Source organism: Physeter macrocephalus, chromosome 9 (genome assembly GCF_002837175.3).
Source record: "Physeter macrocephalus isolate SW-GA chromosome 9, ASM283717v5, whole genome shotgun sequence".
Classification (NCBI taxonomy): Eukaryota; Metazoa; Chordata; class Mammalia; order Artiodactyla; family Physeteridae; genus Physeter; species Physeter macrocephalus.
Genome location: NC_041222.1, coordinates 35,724,435 through 35,748,809, shown reverse-complemented (window position 1 = coordinate 35,748,809; position 24,375 = coordinate 35,724,435). Strand labels below are relative to the sequence as shown.

General features: G+C 38.3%; 1 protein-coding gene across 5 annotated transcripts in view; it reads left to right on the top strand.

The window, feature by feature from the left end:
• GCNT1 (glucosaminyl (N-acetyl) transferase 1) overlaps positions 1 to 24,375 on the top strand; it is a 228,128-nt gene that overhangs the window by 52,740 nt on the left and 151,013 nt on the right. For 2 of the 5 annotated variants that reach the window (XM_007120476.3, XM_007120477.3), the window contains 2 exons: positions 8,330 to 8,466; positions 9,538 to 11,329. In XM_007120476.3, the coding sequence (XP_007120538.2) occupies positions 8,439 to 8,466; positions 9,538 to 10,967 (1,458 nt within the window). In that variant the 5' untranslated portion in view covers positions 8,330 to 8,438 and the 3' untranslated portion in view covers positions 10,968 to 11,329. Of the gene's footprint in view, positions 1 to 8,329; positions 8,467 to 9,537; positions 11,330 to 21,936; positions 22,019 to 24,375 lie in introns of those variants that run through there. The other 3 variants (XR_008618216.1, XR_002892231.2, XM_007120479.3) reach the window with 2 other exon arrangements.

Here is a 24,375-nt window from a genome sequence, read left to right as displayed (position 1 = left end):
CATCGTGTTAAAACCTGAGACTAGTGATTTTACATTTTAAAAAGCATTTTTCAAAGCATGATGGATGTTTAGGATGTGGATGAGAATGGTAAAGACAAGCCTTTTTTGAGGTGAGATCTAAGTTTCTGGTCAGTTTCTTGAGGTGAGATCCAAGTTTTTGGTCAGGAACTTGTATTATCTGTATGAATTTTGGGGTGACTGTGAACTCACATTCTTTAAAAAAAATCTGTTTAGGATAGTTCTTCTACTTCTTGTTTAAAAAACTCCACATGGGCTTCCCTGGTGGTGCAGTGGTTAAGAATCTTCCTGCCAAAGCAGGGCACACGGGCTCGAGCCCTGGTTCGGGAAGATCCCATATGCTGCGGAGCAACTAAGCCTGTGCTCCACAACTACTGAGCCAGCAGGCCACAACTACTGAAGCCCACGTGTCTAGAGCCCATGCTCTGCAACAAGAGAAGCCACTGCAGTGAGAAGCCGATGAACCACAACGAAGAATAGCCCCCACTCGCCGCAACTAGAGGAAAGCCCATGTGCAGCAATAAAGACCCAACGTGGCCAAAAATAAAAATAAATTAAATAAATTAAACAAAAAAAACCTCCACTGGTGCTAGTCTTTTGTTTTTTGGTTGAGTTGTAAGAGTTCTTTATATATTCTGGATATTTATCAAATAAATGATTTGAAAACATTTTCTTTTATCATGTGGGTTGTGTTTTCACTTTTTTGATGGTGTTCTTTGAACCACAAAAGTTTTAAATTTTGATGGTTTAGTTAATTTTTTTTTTCTTTTATTGCTTGGGCTTTTGGTGTCATATATAAGAATCCATTGCCAAATTCCAGGTCATGCAGATTTACCCCTGTTTCCTTTTTAGTTTTATAGTTTTAGCTCTTGTATTTAGATATTTTATCCATTTTTTGGGCATATGCTATTTTGTATATGCTGTGAGATAGGGACACAACCTCATTCTTTTGGATATGGATATCCAGTTGTACAAACACCATTTACTTGAAACACTGTTCTTTCCTCATTGAATTTTCTTGGTACCCATATCAAAAATCAGTTGACTGTGAATGTAAGAGTTTATTTCTTGGATTCTATTCCATTGTTCTGTATGTCTTCTTGTACCAGTACCATACCATTTCTCTTACCATAGCATTTATAGTAAATTTTGGAATTGGGAAATGTGAGTCTTCCAACTGTGGTCTTTTTCAAGACTGTTTTGTCTATCCTGGGTCCCCTGAATTTCCACATGAATTTTAGGATCAGCTTGTCAATTTTTGCTAAAAAAGGCAACTGAAATTTGATAGGAAAATTATTGGTTAATTATTGGGTGTATTGCCATCTTTACAATATTGAGTCTTAAGTTATGAACGTAGAATGTCTTTCCATTTATTGTCTTAAATTTTTTCAACAAAATGTTTTCAACAGTCAAGTCTTATACTTCTTCTGTTGAATTGTTTCTTTCAGCTATTTTATTCTTTTGGATGCTATTATAATTTGAATTACTTTCTTCATTTTATTTTTGGATTGTTTATTGTTAATATATGGAAATACAATTGCATTTTTGTATAATGATCTTGAATCTTGCAAACTTGTTAAATTCATTCTAATTTTTGTGTGTGTGTTTTTCTTAGGGTTTTCTATAAACAAGATTATGTCACCTACAAGTAGAGATAGTGTTACTTCTTTCATTTTAAACTTGATGGCTTTTATTTCTTTTTCTTCCCTAATTGCTTTTCCTAGATCCTCCAGTAAAATGTAATAAAAGTAACAAGAGTGGACATGCTTTTCTTGTTCCTGATCTTAGGTGGGGAGAATCTAGTCTTTTACCATTAAGATGTGCTGTTAGCTGTGCATTTTTCATAGATGGCTTATCAGGTTGAGGAAATTCCTTTTTATTCCTAGTTTATTTTACTGTTTCTGTCATGAAATGGTGTTGATTCTGTCAAATGCTTTTTTCTGTGTCTATTCTGATTATGGAGTAATTGTCATTTATTCTATTAATAGGGTGTGTTACATTGACTTTTGCATGTTAAACCAATTTTACATTCCTGGATTAAAACCCATGTGGTCCTGGCATATAATCCTTTGTATGTTGCTGGATTTGGTTTGCTGGTATTGTGTTGAGAATTTTTGTGTCTATAAGTGATATTGATCTATAGTTTTCTTGTGATGTCATTGTCTGCTTTTGTTATCAGGGTAATCGATTACTGGCGTCATAGAGTGAGTTGGGAAATGTTCACTCCTATTCCATTTTTTTAATAAAAGTTTTGGAAGGATTTTTGTTTAATTCTTCTTTAAACGTTGTAAAATTCACCAGTGAAGTCATCTGGGCCTGGGCTTTTTTTTTGTGGGAGGGTTTTTGGTAATTGTCATTACAGCTCTGTTCAGATTTTCTATTTCCTCTGGAATCACTTTCTGTAGTTTGTGTTTCTCTAAGAATTTGTCCATTTATCCAGATTATCTAATTTTATTGGATGATGACTTTTCATAGTATTCCCTTACAATCCTTTCTATTTATGTAAGGTTGGTATGTAAGGTTGATATTTTAAAAATATAGGTGTTTGGGCTTCCCTGGTGGCGCAGTGGTTGGGAATCTGCCTGCCAATGCAGGGGACACGGGTTCGAGCCCTGGTCTTGGAAGATCCCACATGCCACGGAGTGGCTGGGCCCGTGTGTTACAACTACTGAGCCTGCGCGTCTGGAGCCTGTGACAGGCCCGCGCACCGCGATGAAGAGTGGCCCCTGCTCTTCGCAACTGAAGAAAGCCCATGCACAGAAACGTAGACCCAACACAGCCAAAAATAAATAAGTACATTTATAAAAAAATAAAAATAAAAAAAATAGGTGTTTATAGATATACATTCCTCTTGAACACTGCTTTTGCTGCATCCTGTAAGTTTTTTTGTTTTTGTTTTCATGTCATTTGTATCAGAGTAGTTTCTGATTTGCCTAGTGATTTCTTCTTTGACCCATTGGTTATTTAGGAGTGTATAGTTTAATTTTCACGTATTTGTGAATTTCTAAAATTTTTTTCTGTTATTGACTTCTAATTTCATTCTTTTGTAGTGAAGGACATATGTTCCATCATTTCAGTTTTTTAAAATTTAATAAGGTTTGTTTGATAGTCTAGCATATGGCCCATCTTGGAGAATGTTCCGTGTGTCCTTGAGGAGGATGTGTGTTTTGCTGTTTGGTGAAGGTGTTCTATAGACGTCTGTTAGGTCAGTTGGTCTATAGTGTTGGTCAAGTCTTCTGTTTCCTTGTTGATCTTCTCCTGTTTATTCGTTTTATAATTATAAAGTGTGCTTCTTTGTCTAATAATTTTTGTCTTTAAGTCTAGTTCATCAGATTAGTATGATTACTCTAGCTCTTTTTTTTTGTATTTATTTGTGTAGTATATCTGTTTACATTCTTTTAGTTAAACCTAGTTGTGTCTTTCAATCTAAACCATGTTTCTTATAGACATCATATAGTTGGATCATTAAAAAAAAATCTATTTTGCCAATCTCTGCCTTTTGATTGGAGGTCTTAGTCCATTTATATTTATTATAATTACAGATAAGGTAGGATTTACATTTGCTATTTTGTTATTTGTTTTTTGTGTGTCTTATGTCTTTTTTGTTCCTCTCTCCTCAGTTGCTGTATTCTTATGTGTTAGATATTTTCCAGTGTACTATTTTAATTCCCTTGATGTTTCCTTTACTGTATGTTTTTGAGCTTTTTAAAGTGATTGCCCTTGGAATTACAAAAAAGAGAACCTTCTTAACTTAAAATATTCTACTTTAGATTAATACCAACTTAATTTCAATAGTATTCAAAAACTTTGCTCTGATATAGCTCTGTTCCCCTTCTCTCCTTTATACTACTATTACTATATAAATCACATCTTTATACATTATAATCCTGTCAATACAGTGTTATAATTACTACTTTATGTAGTTATCTTTTAAATCAGATGGGAAAACTGTTCATAGAAAATTACATTTCCTGTGTATATACTTTTATAGATGCTTTTTATTTCTTCATGTGGATTTGAGTTACTGTCTAGTATCCTTTCTTTTCATCCTGAAGGACTCCATTTAGTATTTCTTTTGGGCATGTCTGCTAGTGATGAATTCTCTTAGTTTTCATTTATCCAGAAATGTCTTAATTTCTCATTGTTTTTGAACTACTCTTTTGCTGATTATAGAATTCTTGGTTGAATCTTTTTTATTTCTGTCCATTGAATATGTTATTCATTACCTTCTGGTCTCCATTGTTTCTGATTTGAAGCTGTTAATTTTGAGGACCCCTTGTATAATCACTTTTCTCTTGTTATTTTCAAGTTGTCTTTCAACAGTTTAAGAAGTATCTAGATGTGAATTTGAGTTTATCATCCTTGGAAGTCACTGAGCTTCTTGAATGTACAGATTAATTTTTTTTCCAATTTTAATAGATTATTTTTTAGAGCAGTTTTAAGTTTACAGAAAAATTACACAGAGAGTACAGAGTTTTCATAAATCTGCTCACATTGTTTTCCCTATTATTAGTGTCTTGCACAAGTGTGGTACATTTGTTACAAGTGATGAAACAATATTGATTTACATTATTAATTATAATTAAGAGGGATCAGTCTTTATGTTGTACAATTCTTTGGGTTTGGACAAATGCATAGTATCCTTTAGCCACTGTAACAGTATCCTATAGAATAGTTTCATCACCCTAAAAATGCCCTGTTCTGTACCTATTCATCTGTTCCTTCTTTCCTTCAAATCCCTAGTAAATGCTGAACTTTTATTGTCCTTATAGTTTTGCCTTTTCCAGACTATCATATCTTTGGACTCATACAGTGTGTAGCCTTTTCACATAGGCTTCTGTCACTTTGCAGTATGCGTTTAAGCTTCCTCCATGTCATTTAATAGCTTGGTAGCTGATTTTTTGAAAAATCACTGAATAATATTCCATTTTATAGATGTACCACAAATTATTCATTCACCTATTGAAGGACATCTTGATTGCTTCCAGTTTTTGGCAATTATGAATAAAGCTGCTATAAACATTCATATGCCTGTTTTTGTGTGTACATACATGTTCAGTTTGGGTAAATAGCTAAGAGTGTGATTGCTGGGTTGAATGATTAGCCTATATTTAGCTTTGTAAGAAACGGCCAAAGTGTCTGCCAAAGTGATTGTCCCATTTTGCATACTTGGAGCTCATTGAGTCTCTTGGATATTCAGATTAATTTTTTAAAGTCAAATTTGGGAAGTTTCAGCCATTATTCAAATTTTTTCTGGAGATATCACACTCCCTGACTTCAGAACATACTATAAAGCTACAGCAATCAAAACAGTGTGGTACAGGGACAAAAACAGACACATAGATCAATGGAACAGAATAGAGAGCCTGGAAATAAACCTACATACTTATGGTTAATTAGTCTGTGATAAAGGAGGCAAGAATTTACAGTGGAGAAAAGACAGTCTCTTCAATAAGTGTTGTGGGAAAACTGGATAGCTATATGTAGAAGAACAAGATTAGAAGAACATTTCTTCACACCATATACAAAAACAAACTCAAAATAGATTGAAGACCTAAATATAAGACCTGAAACCATAAAACTCCTAGAAGAGAACATGGGCAGAATGCTCTTTGACATAAATTATAGCAACATTTTTTGGGAACTGTCTCCTAAGGCAAAAGAAATAAAAGCAAAATTAAACAATGGGGCCTAATTTTAAACTTAAAAGCTCTTTGAACAGCAAAGGAAACCACTGGACAAGACAAAAAGACAACCTACTGAATGGAAGAAACTATTTGCAAATGATATGACCGATAAAGGGTTATTTTCTAAAATATGTAAACAGCTCATACAACTCAATATAAAAACAAACAACCCAATCAAAAAATGGGCACAAGACATGATTAGACATTTTTCCAAAGTAGATATACAGATGGCCAACAGCCATATGAAAAAATGCTCGTCTCTAATCATCAGGGAAATGCAAATCAAAACCACAATGAGATATCATCTCATACCTGTCAGAATGGCTGTCATCAAAAGTCTACAAATAACAAATGTTGATGAGGATGTAGAGAAGAGGGAACCCTAGTACACTATTGGTGGGAATGTAAATTGGTGCAGCCACTATGGAAAACAGTATGGAGGTTCCTCAAAAAACTAAAAATAGAACTATCATATGATTCAGCAGTTCTACTGCTGGATATATATCAGAAGAAAATGAAAACACTAATTTTAAAAGATACATGTACCCCAGTGTTCATAGTAATGTTATTTACAATAGCCAAGATATGGACACAAACTAAATTGCCCGTCACTGGAATATTACTCAGCCGTAAAAAATGAAATTCTGCCATTTGCAACAGGGTGGATGGACCTAGAGAGTATTATGCTTAATGAAATAAGTCATACAGAGAAAGACAATACTGTTATTAGTTATATGTGGAATCTAAAAAATAAATGAATATATATAACAAGCCTCACAGATACAGAGAACAAACTAGTGATTACTAGTTGGGAGAGGGCAGGGGAGGAGTAGCAAGATAGGTGTATGGGATTAAGAGACACAAACTATTATATATAAAATAAGCAACAAAGAATTGTTGTACAGCACAGGGAAATAAAGCCATTATTTGGCAATTATTTTAAATGGAGTATAATATATAAAGTATTGAATCACTATGTTGTACACCTGAAACTAATATTGTAAGTCAACTGTACTTCAGTAAACAAAATAAAGTCAAATTTGGGAAGTTTTCAGCCATTATTCAATTTTTTTCTTCACCCCGCCCCCATGCTCATGACTGCAGCCCCCTCTGTCACCCTACTCTCCCACCCTTTCCTCCACTTTCTTTTTGACACTCCTGTTATGCATTTGTTGATGTGCTTAATGGTTTCTCACAGGTCTCTGAGCCTCTGTCATCTTTCTTAATTCTTTTTTCCTTTTGTACCTCACACTGGATACTCTCACTTGACCTTTCCTCAGTTCCATTGATTCCTTCTACTGTCAGTGCATACCTGCTGTTGAGCTCCTCTAGTCAGTTTTTCAATTCAGTTATTGTACTTTCAATACAGTCAATTCTATTAGTTCTTTTTTTTTTTTTTTTTTTTTGTGGTACACGGGCCTTTCACCGTTGTGGCCTCTCTCGTTGCGGAGCGCAGGTTCCGGACGCGCAGGCTCAGTGGCCATGGGTCACGGGCCTAGCCGCTCTGCGGCATGTGGGATCTTCCCGGACCTGGGCATGAACCCGTGTCCCCTGCATCGGCAGGCAGACTCTCAACCACTGCGCCACCAGGGAAGCCCGGTTCTTTTTTATAATTTCTATTTCTTTATTGAAATTCTCAATTTGGTTAACTATCTTTCTCATGGTTTGATTTAGTTCTTTAGTTCTTTGAACATACTTATAATAATTGACTGAAAGTCTTTGTGTATTTAAGTCCAGTGCTTGGGCTTCCTCCGGGACAGTTTTTATTGAAGCCCCTTTTTCTGTGTATGGGCCAGACTTGTGTTTCTCTACGTGCCCTGTAATTTTTTGTTGTTGTTGAAAGTGGACATTTTATAATGCATCAACTTGAGAAATCAGACCTCTGCCCCTGCCCAGCCCAGGGTTTATTGTTGTTATGGACCTTCTTGGGTTAATTTTGTAAATCTGTGTTCTTTATTGCGTGAGGCAACTTAAGTCTCTGTTCAGTTAGCTTAGAAGCTGACTAATGATTAGTCAGAGATTTTCTTAAATGCCTTAAGCAGAAATTGCTTAAGGGTATAACTTTGTTTAGGGATCTGATGTGTTAATAGTTCAGATGCTTAAGTATTTTAGCAGAATCTTCCAATGTTTGCTTTCCAGTAGAGGTTTGGAATGGAGTGGTAGACAACATAGTTGGAGGAAGATGAGATAAGCAGCTAATTCAACTGCAGAATTGTCTTTAATGGGCCAGTGAGCATTGGGAATCCTCACAGCCGCATAGGATATGTTGGATTTTCCAATCATATAGGACCATCAAACTGTTCCTTGGCACACATTTTGGCAAATGCTCCTAGAGTTTTCTCTGAAAAAGTTCAACCTAAATTGTAGGATGTCTTCAAACCTCTAGCAGTCCACAAACATAGACTAAAAAAAAAAAAGTCTGGAGAGAAGGTTTTAAAAGAGAAATCAACGAGCCATCATTTTGAAGAAAAAAATGGATATGACCAGCCATCATTTTGAAGAAAAAAGTGAATATGTCGAATTAATTTACCAGTATGCTTTCTGAGTGTGTGTGTATACTTACGTGGGCATATATATCCCTTCACAAATTTTTCTTTTTGTTTCACGTGTTTTTTTTAAAAAAGACTCATGGGACATAACAGCATTGCTGGATGCCTGGTACATTTAAGAAACCTGACTGCATAAGAAGCACTCTACATGGGCAGAGGATGTTACCTGGAATCAGAGCACTAAATGATCCTGACTTTTCTTGATTTGAATGGTAAAAAGTCTAACTACTTTTTGTAACACTACTCTGTACAAATGATGGTCAGTTATTTATTTTTATTTGTATTATTAATATTCACAATTTGTTTCCTAATTAAATATTAAAAAGTTCTAGTGCTAATTCCAGTGTTAAAAACTTCAAATCTCTATAAATCTGGTTTGGAGACAATTGATAGTATTTGACTTTCTTTGTTAGAACCAATTGCCGAGTAATAAAATTGACTTTTGAAAACAAAACAATATCTGTATATTTGTAAACATTTTACATAGTAAAAGTGGGTTAGGTTCCTGGAATTTGAATATAGACAAAGGGTCTTTCATAAGTTACAATTTGCATACAAGTTGTTTTTCAGCTAGGCTATTTCTCTATTTTGGATTATGTATGTCTTCTCTTCCTGTGGTGCCTGGTATGGAACTGAACAAAGTGAGGTCAACCCAAAACAGTTCCAAATCTGACCTGGTTTCACCTGAGCCTTTCTGTTCCAGTTTGAAAATCCAGTTGACCTGCTTTTCCTTCAAAGATTCTTAGAAGCCACAGCCAGTTCTGAATGTCTCCTTAAGCGTACTCCCACTCCTAAGTTGGTAAAGAGCAGAGTGGATCTGATCTCTTCAAATACTTGGGGCTGCTGACACCAACTGATGGACATTAATGGATGTGTCAGGAGGAACCCAGATTAGTAATGATTTCAGGGCAAGGGGTGCTAATTAGCACTGGCACAGGATCAAAAACTCACCAACTATGGAGAATTCAATAACTATAGCCTTGGTCTTCAACTGTGTTTTGCACCTCAATATACCCGAGAGGTAAAATGTTGATTGTAGGATAATCTAGCATATTCTTGTACTCAGCTTTTTTAAAAAGACAATCTGGCATTGATACCAGAGATGATGGGTATCCTATAACACTACTTCCTTTCCTCTAATTGACCCACTTTGTTTTTGTCTTAAACATCTGATCTCATAGCAAAGAGGACAGTTTTTGAACCTGAGAAGATGTCATGAAACACTGTATTTATATATATATATATATATATATATGTATGTATCCTTTCTATTTTTCTTTTAGTGCTGCCCTCCATTTCAAGATGCCTTTGCACTTCTGATAAATGCAAACTGACAAATCTCCAGGCCACGACAGAGGGGAAATCATTACTGCTTGAAGCCTGGAAGACTGCCCTTAATAAAGCCAAGTCCCCAATTGTTGTTGAAATGCTGAGGAAGTTGCGGAGGAGGAAACTTTTTTCTTATCCCACTAAATACTACTTCTTGCTTCTTGTGTTTTCCCTGGTCACCTTCTCTGTTTTAAGAATTCATCAAAAGCCTGAATTTGTAAATGTTGGACCTTTGGAGCTGCTTGAAGAGAATCCTAGTAGTAATATTAATTGTACCAAAGTTCTACAGGGTGATGTAGATGAAATCCAAAAGGTAAAGCTTGAGATTCTAACAGTGAAATTTAGAAAGCGCCCTCGATGGACAAACTATGACTACATTAACATGACCAGTGATTGTGCTTCTTTCATCAAGAAGCGCAAATATATTGTAGAACCCCTTAGTAAAGAAGAGGCAGAGTTTCCAATAGCATATTCTGTAGTGGTTCATCACAAAATTGAAATGCTTGACAGGCTCCTGAGGGCCATTTATATGCCTCAGAATTTCTATTGCATTCACGTGGATACAAAATCAGAGGAATCCTTTTTGGCCGCAGTGATTGGCATTGCGTCCTGTTTCAGTAATGTCTTTGTGGCCAGTCAGCTGGAGAGTGTTGTGTATGCATCTTGGAGCCGGGTTCAGGCTGACCTCAACTGCATGCAGGACCTCTACCGAATGAATGCAGACTGGAAGTACTTGATAAATCTCTGCGGTATGGATTTTCCTATTAAAACCAACCTGGAAATTGTCAGGAAGCTCAAGTTGTTAATGGGCGAGAACAACCTAGAAACGGAGAGAATGCCATCCAATAAAAAAGAAAGGTGGAAAAAGCATTATGCAGTCGTGAATGGAAAGCTGACAAACATGGGGACCGACAAAATACATCCTCCTCTTGAAACACCTCTGTTTTCAGGCAGTGCCTATTTTGTGGTCAGTAGGAGGTATGTGGAGTATGTGCTCGAGAATGAAAAAATACAAAAGTTTATGGAGTGGGCAAAAGACACATACAGCCCGGACGAGTATCTCTGGGCCACTATTCAGAGGATCCCCGAAGTCCCAGGGTCACTGTCCTTAAGCCATAAGTACGACATGTCCGACATGCACGCGATTGCCAGGTTTGTCAAGTGGCAGTACTTTGAAGGTGACATTTCCAAGGGCGCCCCCTACCCGCCGTGCAGCGGCGTCCACGTGCGCTCCGTGTGCGTTTTCGGAGCCGGTGACTTGAACTGGATGTTGCACGTGCACCACTTGTTCGCCAACAAGTTCGACACGGACATCGACCTCTTTGCCATCCAGTGTTTGGATGAGCATCTGAGGCATAAGGCCCTGGAGACATTAAAACACTGACCCTTGGAGGCAGTTTTAGAAATAATTAGGAGGCATGAGATGTACCCCCATTTGATTCTCCCGCCTACAGAATCTAACTCTTCAAGCCAGAGAAGCTCTATGGTTTCTGCAGAGCAGGTCGGTTAGAAAGGTTGTAGCCTTCAGGCTTGACTTAGAGTTAGTGAGAGGGTAGGGCGGGTTGCAGGGCGTTGTTCCGGGCGGCTGGGGAAGAGGTTGAACGCAAGTTATCCTGTTTAAAGAGCTCAGGGACTGAACAAAACCCGAAGGTTTGACCTGTGCCAAAATTACTTGGAGAGCTTTAAATACTATAGTTTTTCCTGATTTGAATAGATTTATAGCAACAGCCAACAGTCAGGATGTAATTTATCTTGTAGACCACGTTTGTTGAAAGAGAAATTTGACTTTATTCTAAATGATCTTTGTAAATGATTGACTTTCTGCTGTAACATTGCATTGTGTTGTGTATCTCTATATGCCATCTCAGGGAACTTGCAAAAACGGGCTTGACTGAATGTGAATATTTCCTAGTTACACTTTTAACAATGTATATATGTTTATAAAAGCCCCCCTCCCCCCCGCCAAAAAAAAGACTTTATAGTTTAGTTGATTCTGTGAATCATCTTAGGTTATTTACAAAGTTAAGGTATCTTTGATTATTATAGTGTCTACAGAGTAATACTCAGTTTTTTTCAAATATGTCTCGCTTCTCCTCCTCCAGTCTCCCTCGACCCTGCTATCAAGCTGTATATAAACTTGTTTTCATGGTGCCCCATATTCCTAGTGTTCCATATTACAGCCTCAGTTCTCCTTTGTGATCCGATTGGCAGTAATTGGTGTGGAGAACTAAGACAGAAAGGGTGAAGTGTAAGTATGGCAGAGGGGAGGAGGAGTCATATGTAGACAACCTCTGAGGCCTATGATGCAACAATTGGTACTATCCCCAGAAATTAAGCCTGTCGCTCTTTGGGTCTGCTTGTGTCCATCTTCCAGCCTCTTGCATCCGACTGTCACCTCTGTCGCCTTTTGAAAGGAACTGGCTTCCCGTCTTCTTGCTTCTTCATGTTACCTGCCCGTTGGCTATTTGTTAGCTCTTGCATTTTAAGTTCCCTTTTCTCTCGGAACCTATGAGGAGGGGAAAGGTGTGCTGTTGTACCACCTGGCATGCTTGAAGGCCTGGGTATCCTAAAGGGAACATTAGGTTTGGGGCGGATTGTCTCAGTATTGATATTATTCTCAGCTTATGGTTTTTTCTCTATTTTTCACTAAAAGATTTGCAGTTGCTATTGTGCTGTCTCAAATCTCAAAGTAAATGAAGATTTAAAAAAAAAAACAACTTGCTCTTTTGCTAAGCTGATACCATTCAGCCATCGATCTAATAGGAAATGAGAAGCTTTATCATTTAGCTGAGACTTCAAACAAGAATCAAATCCGTGTACTTTATTTTTAAAACTTAGACAACTTAAATAGTATATGGGAAATACATAATATCAGACAGTTTTCAGGCATTCAACTGATAAAACATTTTATTCCTCAGAGTTAGGAAACATTTTTATTTTATGGAGAGGTTTGTTATACTGACCCTCCTGAATGAAAGTTTCACACTTTTGGAAACTTAAATCATTTGTAAATGTGCAAGTCAGTGGATTGCTATGGTTTGCATGATTTAACAGGACAGCCAATGTTGGACCAAGAAAAACATACCCACTTTGAAAATTCAAGAGGTGATGTCCGTGAGGACATTATATGCAAGGTGTTCTGTCTCTATTGGCTTCTAAACCAATTTGTTCTTTGAATGCACGTCGCATGTCTCTCCCATGCTCTCTTTTATAAGAAAGATTTTACCTGTAAGTTGGGCCGTTTTTTTTTTTTTTTTTTTTTTTACTCTAAAACCAGTGATTTCCAGTGACATACTTTGCGTCTATGTCTTGTGTTTCTTTAACTTCATTCATTGTATCTTGAATACTATAGACATTTGTCATTTTTAAATTTTGAATATTTGCAAATTTACGGGAAAGTTAAAAGTAATAGTACAGTAAACATTATAGAACTTTCACCTGGAGTCACTGGTTGTTAGCATCATGCTCATTTGCTCAGTTTTATGGATTTTTGAATTTAGCAAAATTGAAAGTTAAAAAAAAATTTACAAATATCATCATCGCAGTGCTCTTACTGTAGTGTGACTGAATCTGATTGACATTTAAATTGGCAGCTTTGAGGTTTTGTTTTTTCTCCACCATATATGTAAAAATATGATTTTAGAATCCATTTCCACAAGCCCCACACTAAAACTGTGAACCCGCCATCTTCTATGTAGCTGTGGTACGTCATCTCTCTAGAATGGCACTTGCTGAAATGTGTCTGAATATTACCCGATTGCTAATAGCTTTAAAGGGATTATATAGCCATTAGGACTCAATTTTATACTATCCAGCCTAACTTAAAACAAATGAAATTCATAGTAGTGGAACAAGCAATTGGAAGAATCAAGAAGATGGTTTCAAAAGGAAACCCTTACTACATTCAGGAGGAGCAAAAATGTTGTAAGTTCTTTGGGAAAGATAAATTATTTAAATTGCTTCCTGTATGTCAGTTATTAAATACTAATTTCTTTTTACTGTCATTTAAGGTCTTTTATAGGGAATTATTAGAAATCGTATTCCCAAATAAATCCTTAAATATACATAAACTGCAACTTTTTAATGGAAGCATTCTAGTTAATGAAGTACTGATCAAGATTCACATATTACTTATTAAGGACAAGAGTTAACAAAAATGGCTCTTTCTTTATAGGCAATTACTTAGGCTCTTCCCAGACCATGGTAAACAGCCGTTCAGCCTTGAAAATGTGAAACAGTATTGTCTCTAAACATGTATTTGTGTCATTCATCAAGCACAATTCACTTAAAGAACAGAAGTGGATTTTCTTTTGTAGTCATTTGGGGGAGGAGGAAGCCATGTTTTACTTCATTTCATCTGTAGAGTTAGTTGACCTGGACTTTTTCAGTTGGCTTAGAAAAATAAAAGTCATTTCTCATTATGGTAAACATAAATAACTAAATGCAACACTTTCATGGCAAGTATGGTTACCTTAAGGTTTACTCTTTTGAATACGGGCATGACTGGATGCGTTTGGAACTAGTCATATCACCATTAAAATCAGCTATTCAGAAACCAATACCTTGTCTCCACAAGTTATTCTTATTTTGTTAGCTACCAGCACCCCAATATTAAATTTAGTATTTGGATTTGATAGTTTGTAACCAACAGGTGTTTTGTGTGAGTAGTGATTCAAAACATAAAGGTTAATTCTTTAGGCAGAAATGTCTGAGAGAGAGGGTTTGGCATTGGCGGAAAGTGTAACACAGGTTATGCAAAAAAATCTAGAGCGGGGACTTTAGAAGAATGCAATTTAATAGCTAGTATTGCTTTCTGGGCATTACTGGCTTCAGCTTATGTCTGCAGAAGAGCAATGGCCACAAATACTAACAGGATCCATGACTTGTGGTATGAATGTGGAGGGCACACCTGAGGGAAAAGGGAAGCTCCCTCCCCGGAGCATTGAGTGTCTGCTCCAGCTGTCTCCTCAGCTGGTCTGGTAAACCCTTCTGGATGTTCTTCAGCCGCATTTTCGATGAAATGGACTCTACAAAGTGGCAAAATTGATTAACCTCAGGTCTTTCGCAAAAGCTTGAGAGCTTTATGTATCCTTTATAAGCCTGCTTGTCAAGGATTTAATTTTTAATATTTGCTTAAAGTTTTCAGGGCTTGTCATCAGAATATTGATTTACTATTTTTCAGTGTAATAAAACCCGAACTAGAACTGAGTTGTAACTATTGGGAAAGAAAAGACTGTTTTCATTAGTGCAGATGATGGATTGTCCAAGTTGAAAGCCCAGGAATCTTGTCTTGAAATTAATAAGACTTTAGCAAATACTGCCACTCATCCAAAAATTAGTTTTCCATATTCAAACAAAAAAAAGTGGTTTTAAGATATAATGGGGATAGGTTACCTTTCATCATGGCAATAAGCTCTGTAAAATGTGTAGACAAACTTAAGATATGTGTGGGACCTGTATGAATAAAATACTTCTATAGATTCAAAACAAAACAAAACATTGTGCCCCTAGCTGATAAATATTTTAAATATCTCCCTTCTTCCCAGATCAATCCATCAGTCAAATATAAGCCCAGTCATAATCTCAGAGTCGATAAAATTATTCTAAATTTCATCCAAAAGAAAAAATGTGCAAGAATAGCGAAGAATGCTTTGAAAGAGATTAATGAAGTCATATAATACTAGATATGAAGCCATACTTTAAAGGTAAAAAATGTTAAGAGTACTGTAAGTTTATATTTGAACTCTCAGACTGGTAACAGTAATAGCCCAGAAATAGATGCTAGTATATATAAAACATTGCAAAACAACTATCAGAACATAGTGAGGAAGGGGGGGTCGTAAAAGTTCTGATAAGTCCCTGTTTGGAGAACATTAAATTATCGCTTTGTAATGTGCAGCAAAATCCAAATGGAGTAAGAATGAAAATAAACTGAAAGAACATGTCAGTGACTATCTTTGCATGTGATGGAATTTTCCAAATAAAAGCAATGGGAGGATTCATTAAGGAACAGATAATAGATTTAACTAAAAGTGTATTTCCTGAATATGAGAAAGCAAAAGGCAATCAGAATTCGAAAATTTGCCAACAGATTTTGAAAGAGGGAAAAATGGAAGTTATTTATACTAATATTTTTTTAAAAACAGCTTTTTGAGATATAATTCATATACCATACAATTCATCCATTTAAAATGTACAATTCAGTGGTTTTTAGTATAACATCACAGTCAGTTTTAGAAGATTTCCATCACTCCCAAAAGAAACTCTGTACTCTTTACTGGTTACTCCCTATTACCTCTCAACCCCCTTATACTAATATATTTTTTTAAAAGCATTAAGATGCCAAGAGTAAAATGAACAAAAGATGTAATAATTCACAGAAAGTGAAATAAGGAGAATACAAATGGCTAATATGAAAAATTGAAGTTCAATTAAAAGAATCCAAATTAAAATTTTTACACACCAAATTAGGGTGTTTTTGGGGGGTTTGGGGTTTTTTTTTTTTTTTTTTTTTTAACGTGACTGTTGAGGAATGTATGCTCATACTGCAGGGAGGAGTGTTAAAACCTATCAGGTAGGGCTTCCCTGGTGGCGCAGTGGTTGAGAATCCGCCTGCCAATGCAGGGGACACGGGTTCGTGCCCCAGTCTGGGAAGATCCCACATGCCGCGGAGCTGCTGGGCTCGTGAACCATGGCCGCTGAGCCTGCGTGTCTGGAGCCTGTGCTCCGCAATGGGAGAGGCCACAACAGTGAGAGGCCCGCGTACCACACAAAAAACAAACAAACAAAAAAAACCAAACCTATCAGGTAGTCTTTAAATAATTCACTTCTTAGAAAATATCCTAGGGTAATAACCAGAGATTTGGATCCACATTTAAACCCAGTGTTTGTCAGCTTCTTATTTGTGGTGAAATGTAAAAATACATAAATCTCCAGTAATAGAGGAATAATTATATACTTTAAAAAATATATGATGGGGTATTATAGAATATTCCTATAGTATGCCTAATGCCATGGAAAATCACTGTAGGTTAAATGAAGTAAACAGACTGGAACAGAATATATAATGTGCTCTCAATTATGTTAAAAAAAATGATACCGAACAGAAAGGAGCATTCAGAATTTCCCTGAAATATCACATCTTGATATTTTGAGAACTATTCCTTCCAGCTCTATAAAATTGATGCTTGCCAAATATTTATTTGGAGCATTTTCCACATATGGTTTGCCTTAGGGAGTAATACTGAGACTCCTTACCCCTAGTCTTCACTTGGTGGGTTGTAGGGGGAAGGAGCCCTGCTTTCCTGGAGCACTCCTCTTTTACCCAAACCTAAATGTCTTTAGGTTTAAGCTTTGGTGCCTTGCAGTGTGTCCCCAGACGTTATACTCTGGGTAACCCTCTAAGATACTCTAGTTGTATATCATGACTGGAGAGAACTTTTTGCAGCACTAGCCAGAATAATCACTGACCAGTCCTAAAGGGCACTGTCAACCTGGCTTCAAGATCCTAGGGTGCTCAGATTGGCAGCTATTTGGCTTTTAGCTCCTTAGAATCTACAGATGGAACTTCATTTTCTGATCCCAGATAAGTGTTAATTGCTCACTAGGTGAGGATGGTCAGGTTCTTTCAGCTGCATGCCAATACAAAACAGATGTTCTTCTTCAGCAAGAGGACAGGAGAATATTCAGATGGGTAGTGTGGAGTCACTTGGATGAGCAATCTTGGTGCAGGAGGAGTATCTTGTTTAACTCCAGAGTTTTATGCATTCCATGTGAAGGCTTCACTACCTTTAAGATTAGCTAAGAAACAGAAACCATTGCTTTCTTTTAAAAAAATATTTATTTATTTATTTGGTTGTGCCAGGTCTTAGTTGAGGCATGTGACCTCTTAGTTGCGGCACGCATGTGGGATCTAGTTCCCTGACCAGAGATTGAACCCAGGCACACCCCTGCATTGGACTGCGGAGTCTTAACCACTGCACCACCAGGGAAGTTGTGAAACCAATGCTTTCTTTAAAAAAGAAATAAAAATATTTTTTTTTGGAAAGGATTTACTTCTACAGAGCTAATCATTAGCTTAAACATTACTTACCGGATATTTATAATTTACTTTCTTTGTCAGACTTATTAGTAAACTATTCCTGGCCCAATCAGAGTTCCTTCGTTTAACTTAATTCAAAGGAGACATGTTTTCTCTCCGGGAAGCTTTCCCTACCTCTCTTTCCAAAGAAAAATGCCCCTCCAAATATGTTCCTTAAAGCTCATTGAGGGAATAATGACAAGAGCTAATATTTGTTGAGCGTTTCCTTTCTGCGTGTTCTAAGCACTTTGCACTTACCACCTCTCACTTCACAACAACCTTAGGAGCAGAGGCTACTATTGGCCCAATTTACAAAGGGGGCAAAGAAGTACGTGAATCTGTAACAAATGGCACATCTTAAATAAAAGACAAGTTTTCTTCTGATCTCTTCACCTCCTTTCTACATTTCAGCCATCCCGTCTCCTTCCCCAGACCCTGCTCTGCTCAGAGTGTAGCACTTTTTTTAAAATAAGCAAATGTATTGAGAAACCAAAAGGGTGGAAACAAAAAGAACGAACCCTTGCGTTTTGCTGAAATCTTCCCCAAAAGAGTGTGTGGAGGGAGAGGAGATAAAAACCTGGAAGTGTGGTGAACAACAATTTGATGAGGGCCACTGAAAAGGAGAGATGGGCCAGAAATCCTGAGCCATAATAGTCTTAAAGGTAGAAGGAAATGCAGGAGAGAGGAGTCTGGAAGCCACAAAGGGGAATAGTTTCAACAAGTGCCATCAGTCTTAAAATACTTGAAAGCATGGGAGGTTTGACAGGGAAATGTTTGGGCATAAAATATATGACAAGTGCCAACCTCCAATTTCCGGGGACAAGTCTCCCTTTGAGTACTACTTTCCTGTAGTCGAGCATTGTTTCTCTAGCTAATGTAATAAATATACTTTCACACATACAAAGAAGGGCGGCCCTGGAAATGTGAGGTAATTTTTCTTTGGCTGAGCCCTATTTGCTTGCTTTTTGTGTTGCTGAGGGAATTATGCAAATTGGTGGATTTTGCTAAGGAATGTGAGGGGAGGAGATACCAGCTGGAAAGACCAGAAAGGACTGTTTGGGGCAGGGCGGTGGGTGGGCCTGCAGTCTATGGAGGAGAATTTGAGGGCAAGGGGAGATTTAACCTTCTCTTTGATGTCAGGTGACCCACCATCCTGATCTGCCCAGCCTTGAGGAGGAGGTTCCTGGGACGCTGGACCTCGAGTGCCAACACCAGGAGGAGTTGGTCTCCCTTCCTTTGTCTTTCCCCCCACATCTTCAGGAAAATCTACATTAGTGCTTTTTTTTTTTTTTTTTTTTTTTTTTTGCAGTACGCGGGCCTCTCCTCACTGTTGTGGCCTCTCCTGTTGCGGAGCACAGGCCCTGGACACGCAGGCTCAGCGGCCATGGCTCACGGGCCCAGCCGCTCCGTGGCATGTGGGATCTTCCCGGACCGGGGCACAAACCCGTGTCCCCTGCATCGGCAGGCGGACTCTCAACCACTGCGCCACCAGCGAAGCCCTACATCAGTGCTTTTGACAGTGGATTTTATGCTTTCTGGGCACTAGCAATTCAGAAATTGACCTGTAGGCAAGCACAAGAAAGAACAGGGGGCCCACAAGTAGGCTCAGCCACATATAGGCGGAGCTCCTCATTAAGGAGAGAATTATAATCAAGCAAGGCTTGGAGAAGGTATCCACTTACGGAACCTGAAAAGCCTCTCCCAGACTGTTTGCATCCAGGCCTTCCCACTTCTGAGGGGCTCTTTGTAGGCAGGGCTTGTGGATGGATAGAAATCAGAATAAGACAGACAAAGCTGGTTCCAGTTAATGATTTGTCAGCTCATGTACCAAATCACGCCCACCTAACTTTTCAGGTTCTACTTTGGAAAACCCTTCGATGTTCTACCCGGTTACTCTAGTGTTCATTCTGGAGTGTCCTCTCACCTGTTCTTGAAGACTGGCTTCTGAAAATGTCAACAAAACAATCTGGTTGTAAGACAGAGCAGAGTCTGCTGCTGACGGCAGTGATGGAGAGCTCCATCTCCAGGCTCCTGATAGCATCTCAGAGGGAGGAGGGCCAAGTCGGGCTATTTCTGAGGTTTCGAATTCTGCTTAAGTTGGGTCTGATAGTGTGGGATCTTGGATAATGACAGTATAAAATAGTGTAGGATTGGAGGAAACAGCAAAGGGGAGGATTTTGAGGCAAAGGGTTCAAACAGTCCTGGGATATAAACTGACATTTGATGCTTTTTATTTATTGCAACATTCTTGGGCCTTAGAGGATGTTCCTGGGGTGAAAAATGAAGTTATTTGCAACTTTTACCTTCCAGGGCAAGAGTTTTCTGAAGTAGTAAAGTGGTGTTGATGAAGACCATGTGGGTTCAGATGAATTTGCTTCTCACCTCCTTCCCTCAGGTCTCTCACTCTTCTGATAACAGCAATGGCAACAACAACAATAACAGTAGTAGCAAATACTTAACTCTATGTGCCAAGCGCTGTCCTAAGCATTTTACAAATATTAGCACATTTAATCCTCACTGTAATCTTATGCCGTGTATAACTATTGTTCACATTCTACTAATGTAGGAATAAAGCAGTTCAGAGAGGTCAAGTTACTTGGCCAAGTCACACACTCTGACAGTGGAGGCACTGTCAGAGTGATGTATCAGAAATGAAAATTTGGTAATTTCACACCCCTGCTTAGCCCTTTCAATGACTCCCTATTGCCTAAAAGATAAAATCCTGATTTCTTCAAATGGTGCCTAAGGCCCTCCCGGATCTGACCTCTGCCCACCTCTCCATACCTTCTGTTTTGCACATGATTCTCTATCCATTTGGACCACATGTGGTTTTCTGAACACATGATGCTATTTCATGTCTCCTTGAATAGGACTCATCTGGGGTTTTTGCCCCTGGTGTCATCTCAGTAAGCATCTGCTAAACAGTGGTCTGAAGGAACCATTTCAGCCTGTGTGCTTTGTCCACACTTACAATGGACTGAGAGTAAGAGGGTGCTGGGGTTTCTACATCCATCTTACAAGAAGCAAGAGGGTTCACCAATGTTGAGAAAGCAAGTGGAGAAAGGGAGAGTTGCAGATTTAGTCATAGGGCTGCCCTTTGAGCCCTGGAGCAGCCTGAGCCCAGGATTGTTCACTCATAGGATCCAGTAGATTCTGACTTTTATTGCTTGAGAGAGATCGAGCTGGGTTTTTGAAAGCAGTTGCATCAGAAAAGGTCCTCTTTCACACTGTACACTCTCCTAGAACACATTTCTCCAGGCTTTCAGACCAGAACGTCCTCACCTCTTAACACTCAACTCAGGCATCATCTCCCCTATGATAAGGTCCTTCCTGACCATCACTGTTTTCCTTCTGGCTTATATAAATGATCATTGTCATCTCTGGCTTCCATAGTACCCTGTACAGAGTTTATCGCCACCATCTAAAATAAACTATTGAACTCACTCATATACCTGTATGTGTAGTTTGGTATATTTGAAAAAAATAGACTTTATTTTTTAGAGCAATTTTAGGTTTACAGCAAAACTGAGTGGAAAGGACAGAGCTTCCCTTTATCCCCCGCCCCCGCCCCCGCCCCCTGCCCGCATCCTTCCCCACTATCAACTTCCCGAACCAGAGTGGTTCATTTGTTATAACAAATGAACCTGCATTGACATATCAGCATCACCCCAAATCCATAGTTTGTATTTGGGTTCCCTCTTAGTGTTGTACATTCTTTGGGTTTTGACAAGTGTATAATGACATGTATCCACCATTTCAGTATCATGCAGAATGGTTTCACTGCTCTAAAAATCCTCTGTGCTCTGCCTATTCATTCCTCCTCTCCATCCCTAGCAACCACTAATCTTTTTACTGTCTCCATAGTTTTGCCTTTTCCAGAACATCATATAGTTAGAATCATACAGGATATAGTCTTTTCAGATTGGTTTCTTTCATTTAGTCATATGCATTTAAGTTTTCTCCATGTCTTTTTATAGCTTGATAAGCTTTTCTTTTTAGCATTGAATCATATTCCATTGTCTGGTGTACCACAGTTGATTTATCCATTCGCCTATTGAAGGACGTCTTGGTTGCTTCCAAGTTTTGGTTAATTCTGAATAAAACTGCTATAAACATCAGTGTTCAGGTTTTCTGTGGACATAAGTTTTCGGTTCCTTTGGGTAAACACCAAGGAGCGTGGTTGCTGGGTTGTATGGTAAGACTATGTTTAGTTTTGCAAGAAACCTCCAAACTGTTTTCTGAAGTGGCTGTACCATTTTTGCACTCCCACCAGCAATGACTGAGAGTTCCTGTTGCTCCACATCCTCACCAGCATTTGGTGTTATCAGTGGTCTGGATTTTGGCCGTTCTTACAGGTATGTAGTAGTTTTTCATTGTTTTAAATTTGCAATTCTGTAATGCTATATGATGTGGAGCACCTTTTCATATGCTCATTTGCCATCTGTATATCTTCTTTGATGAGGTGTCTGTTCAGGTCTTTTGCACATTCAAAAAATCGGATTGTTGATTTTCTTATTGTTGACTTTTAAGAGTTCTTGGTATATTTGGGATGACAATCCTTTATCAGTTGTGTCTATTGCAAATATTTTTTCTCGGTCTGTGACTGCATTTTTTAATATAAAAATGCATGTTAAAATGTTAAATTAATAGCTGATATTGCTCCTCGGGGGCGGGGACAGTGTACCTACATTTTTGCATTTCCAGGCCTAGCGCAGAGTGTGACATACAGTTGGTTCTCACTAAATATGTGGTAAATGAACAAAGACAGTTAATTTGCTTAATTTTTTTTTTTGGTCGTACCGTGCAGCTTGTGGAGTGTGGGGTCTTAACCACTGGACCACCGGGGAAGTCTCGAATTTGCTTAATCTTGAATAACCTCTCTTAAGGGAAAAAAAATCTTCTTTTAGATATATTTTTTCCTCTCAAATAGAAACCATAACAGTAGAAGGGGAAAAAATAGATTTACTCACAACATCTAACCTTTGGTTTAATTTGGCTTTTCTTTATATTCACTGTGAAATGAAACCTTACTGAAAATGAAATGCTGCACCTGAATTCAAGTATTCTGTCATTTTGTCCCTGCCCACAAATATTTTTTCAGGAAATACAATTTTTAGGAATCTGGTGTTCTTTGCTCACTAGCTGAGCACGTGACCGAGGTAACTGGAGAGCAGGTCCAACCAATCCTGCATGTGCTGTCACAGAGTTCGAGTCTTGGGCAGGTCAAGGTTCCTTTCGTTCCCCAGAGGAAAAGAAGGGAGGCGGAGGGCGCAGTGCATGTTCATGGGCCCTGGGATGCATTTTTTCCCAAGCCCTTTATAGAAATTCACAAAGAGGGTCAGGGTACACCTGTTTCCTATGAAGCTGGGCTGTACTTTGTATGAGATGCAAAGGAGGAAATAGGGATGGGTAATGCAAATAGGAAAAATAGGTGTCTAAAAACTTGGGGAGAAAAAAATACATGCTTTCTTGGCTTAGGATGAGTAACAACAAACCAGTGGGACAGGAGAGAGAAAAGCCTTCCCCAGGGATCTTTCCACACACCTCCTGCATGGTAGGCAGACTGTGGGGGGGGTGACATTATTCGGTACTGCTGTGTCATTTCAACAGTGGAATATGGCAGGAGTTCAGCGTCTGAGGGTGAGAAATTGCCTACTGTGATTGTTATATCCATCCATGTAAGCAGGTTTGCCTCAACCTGGGCATGATTGACATTTTGGGCCAGATAATTCTTTGTTATGGGGGGTGGAGTCTGTTCTGTGCATTGTAGGATGTTTAGCAGCATCCCTGGCCCCTATGCACTAGATGCCAGTAGCAGTCCCCGTCCCTGGTTGTGGCAACCAAAGATGGCTCTAGGTATTGCCAAATGTCCCCCGGGAGGCAAAATAGCTGTTGCTTGAGAACCACTGATTTATAGGAAGAGTTCAGTTCCCATCACAGTGCCTGGGAAGACTGTCTTGTATGTGAAAAATCACCGACTAAGGTATTAGATTCACTCTGGTGGACCAAATATTCATGGTTTCTGCCCATATGATGCTTAAATCTGATGGATGAGAAGGTGGGTAGATGGATGTAGGGTGTCTCAATAGGTAGATGTGATTTCTCGTAGTAATCATCCAGTGTTTTAAAAAAAGTCATCCAAGCTACTACCTTTCTAGCCAATCATGGGAGGTAAAAAGCAACCCTTGTGTGAAGGTAGATCAAGTAGTTGGCAATCAGAGCCTAATGACCTGGGGAAAAAAAGTTATCTTTTTAAAAAAATTGAGGTAGAGTCTATTATATAAGCTTCAGGTATATAGCTTAGCGATTCACAGTATTTAAAGGTTATACTCTATTTATAGTAATTATAAAATATTGGCTACATTTCCTGTGTTGTACAGTATATCCTTGTAGCTGATTTATTTTATATAGGGCTTAGCATTTCTTGACTCTGGATAATGTGACCACAAATTTCTTTGGCTTTCACACTCACAGTAATGCTACCCACTCTGCTTTTTTTAAAAAAATCTGTCATCGTCTCATGAATCCACAAATTTAGCTGCTTTTCCATCTTTTCCATAGCTTCATCATGCACTACAGGTGTTACTTTAGCACTTTCCCGAGTGGCCTCACCCAGAGATCAGCAAATTTTCACTTCCTTTCCTGGATGTTGATTCATTAACACGGGACTCGAGGCCAACAGCACTGTTAACTTATGCCTGAACCAAGCTTC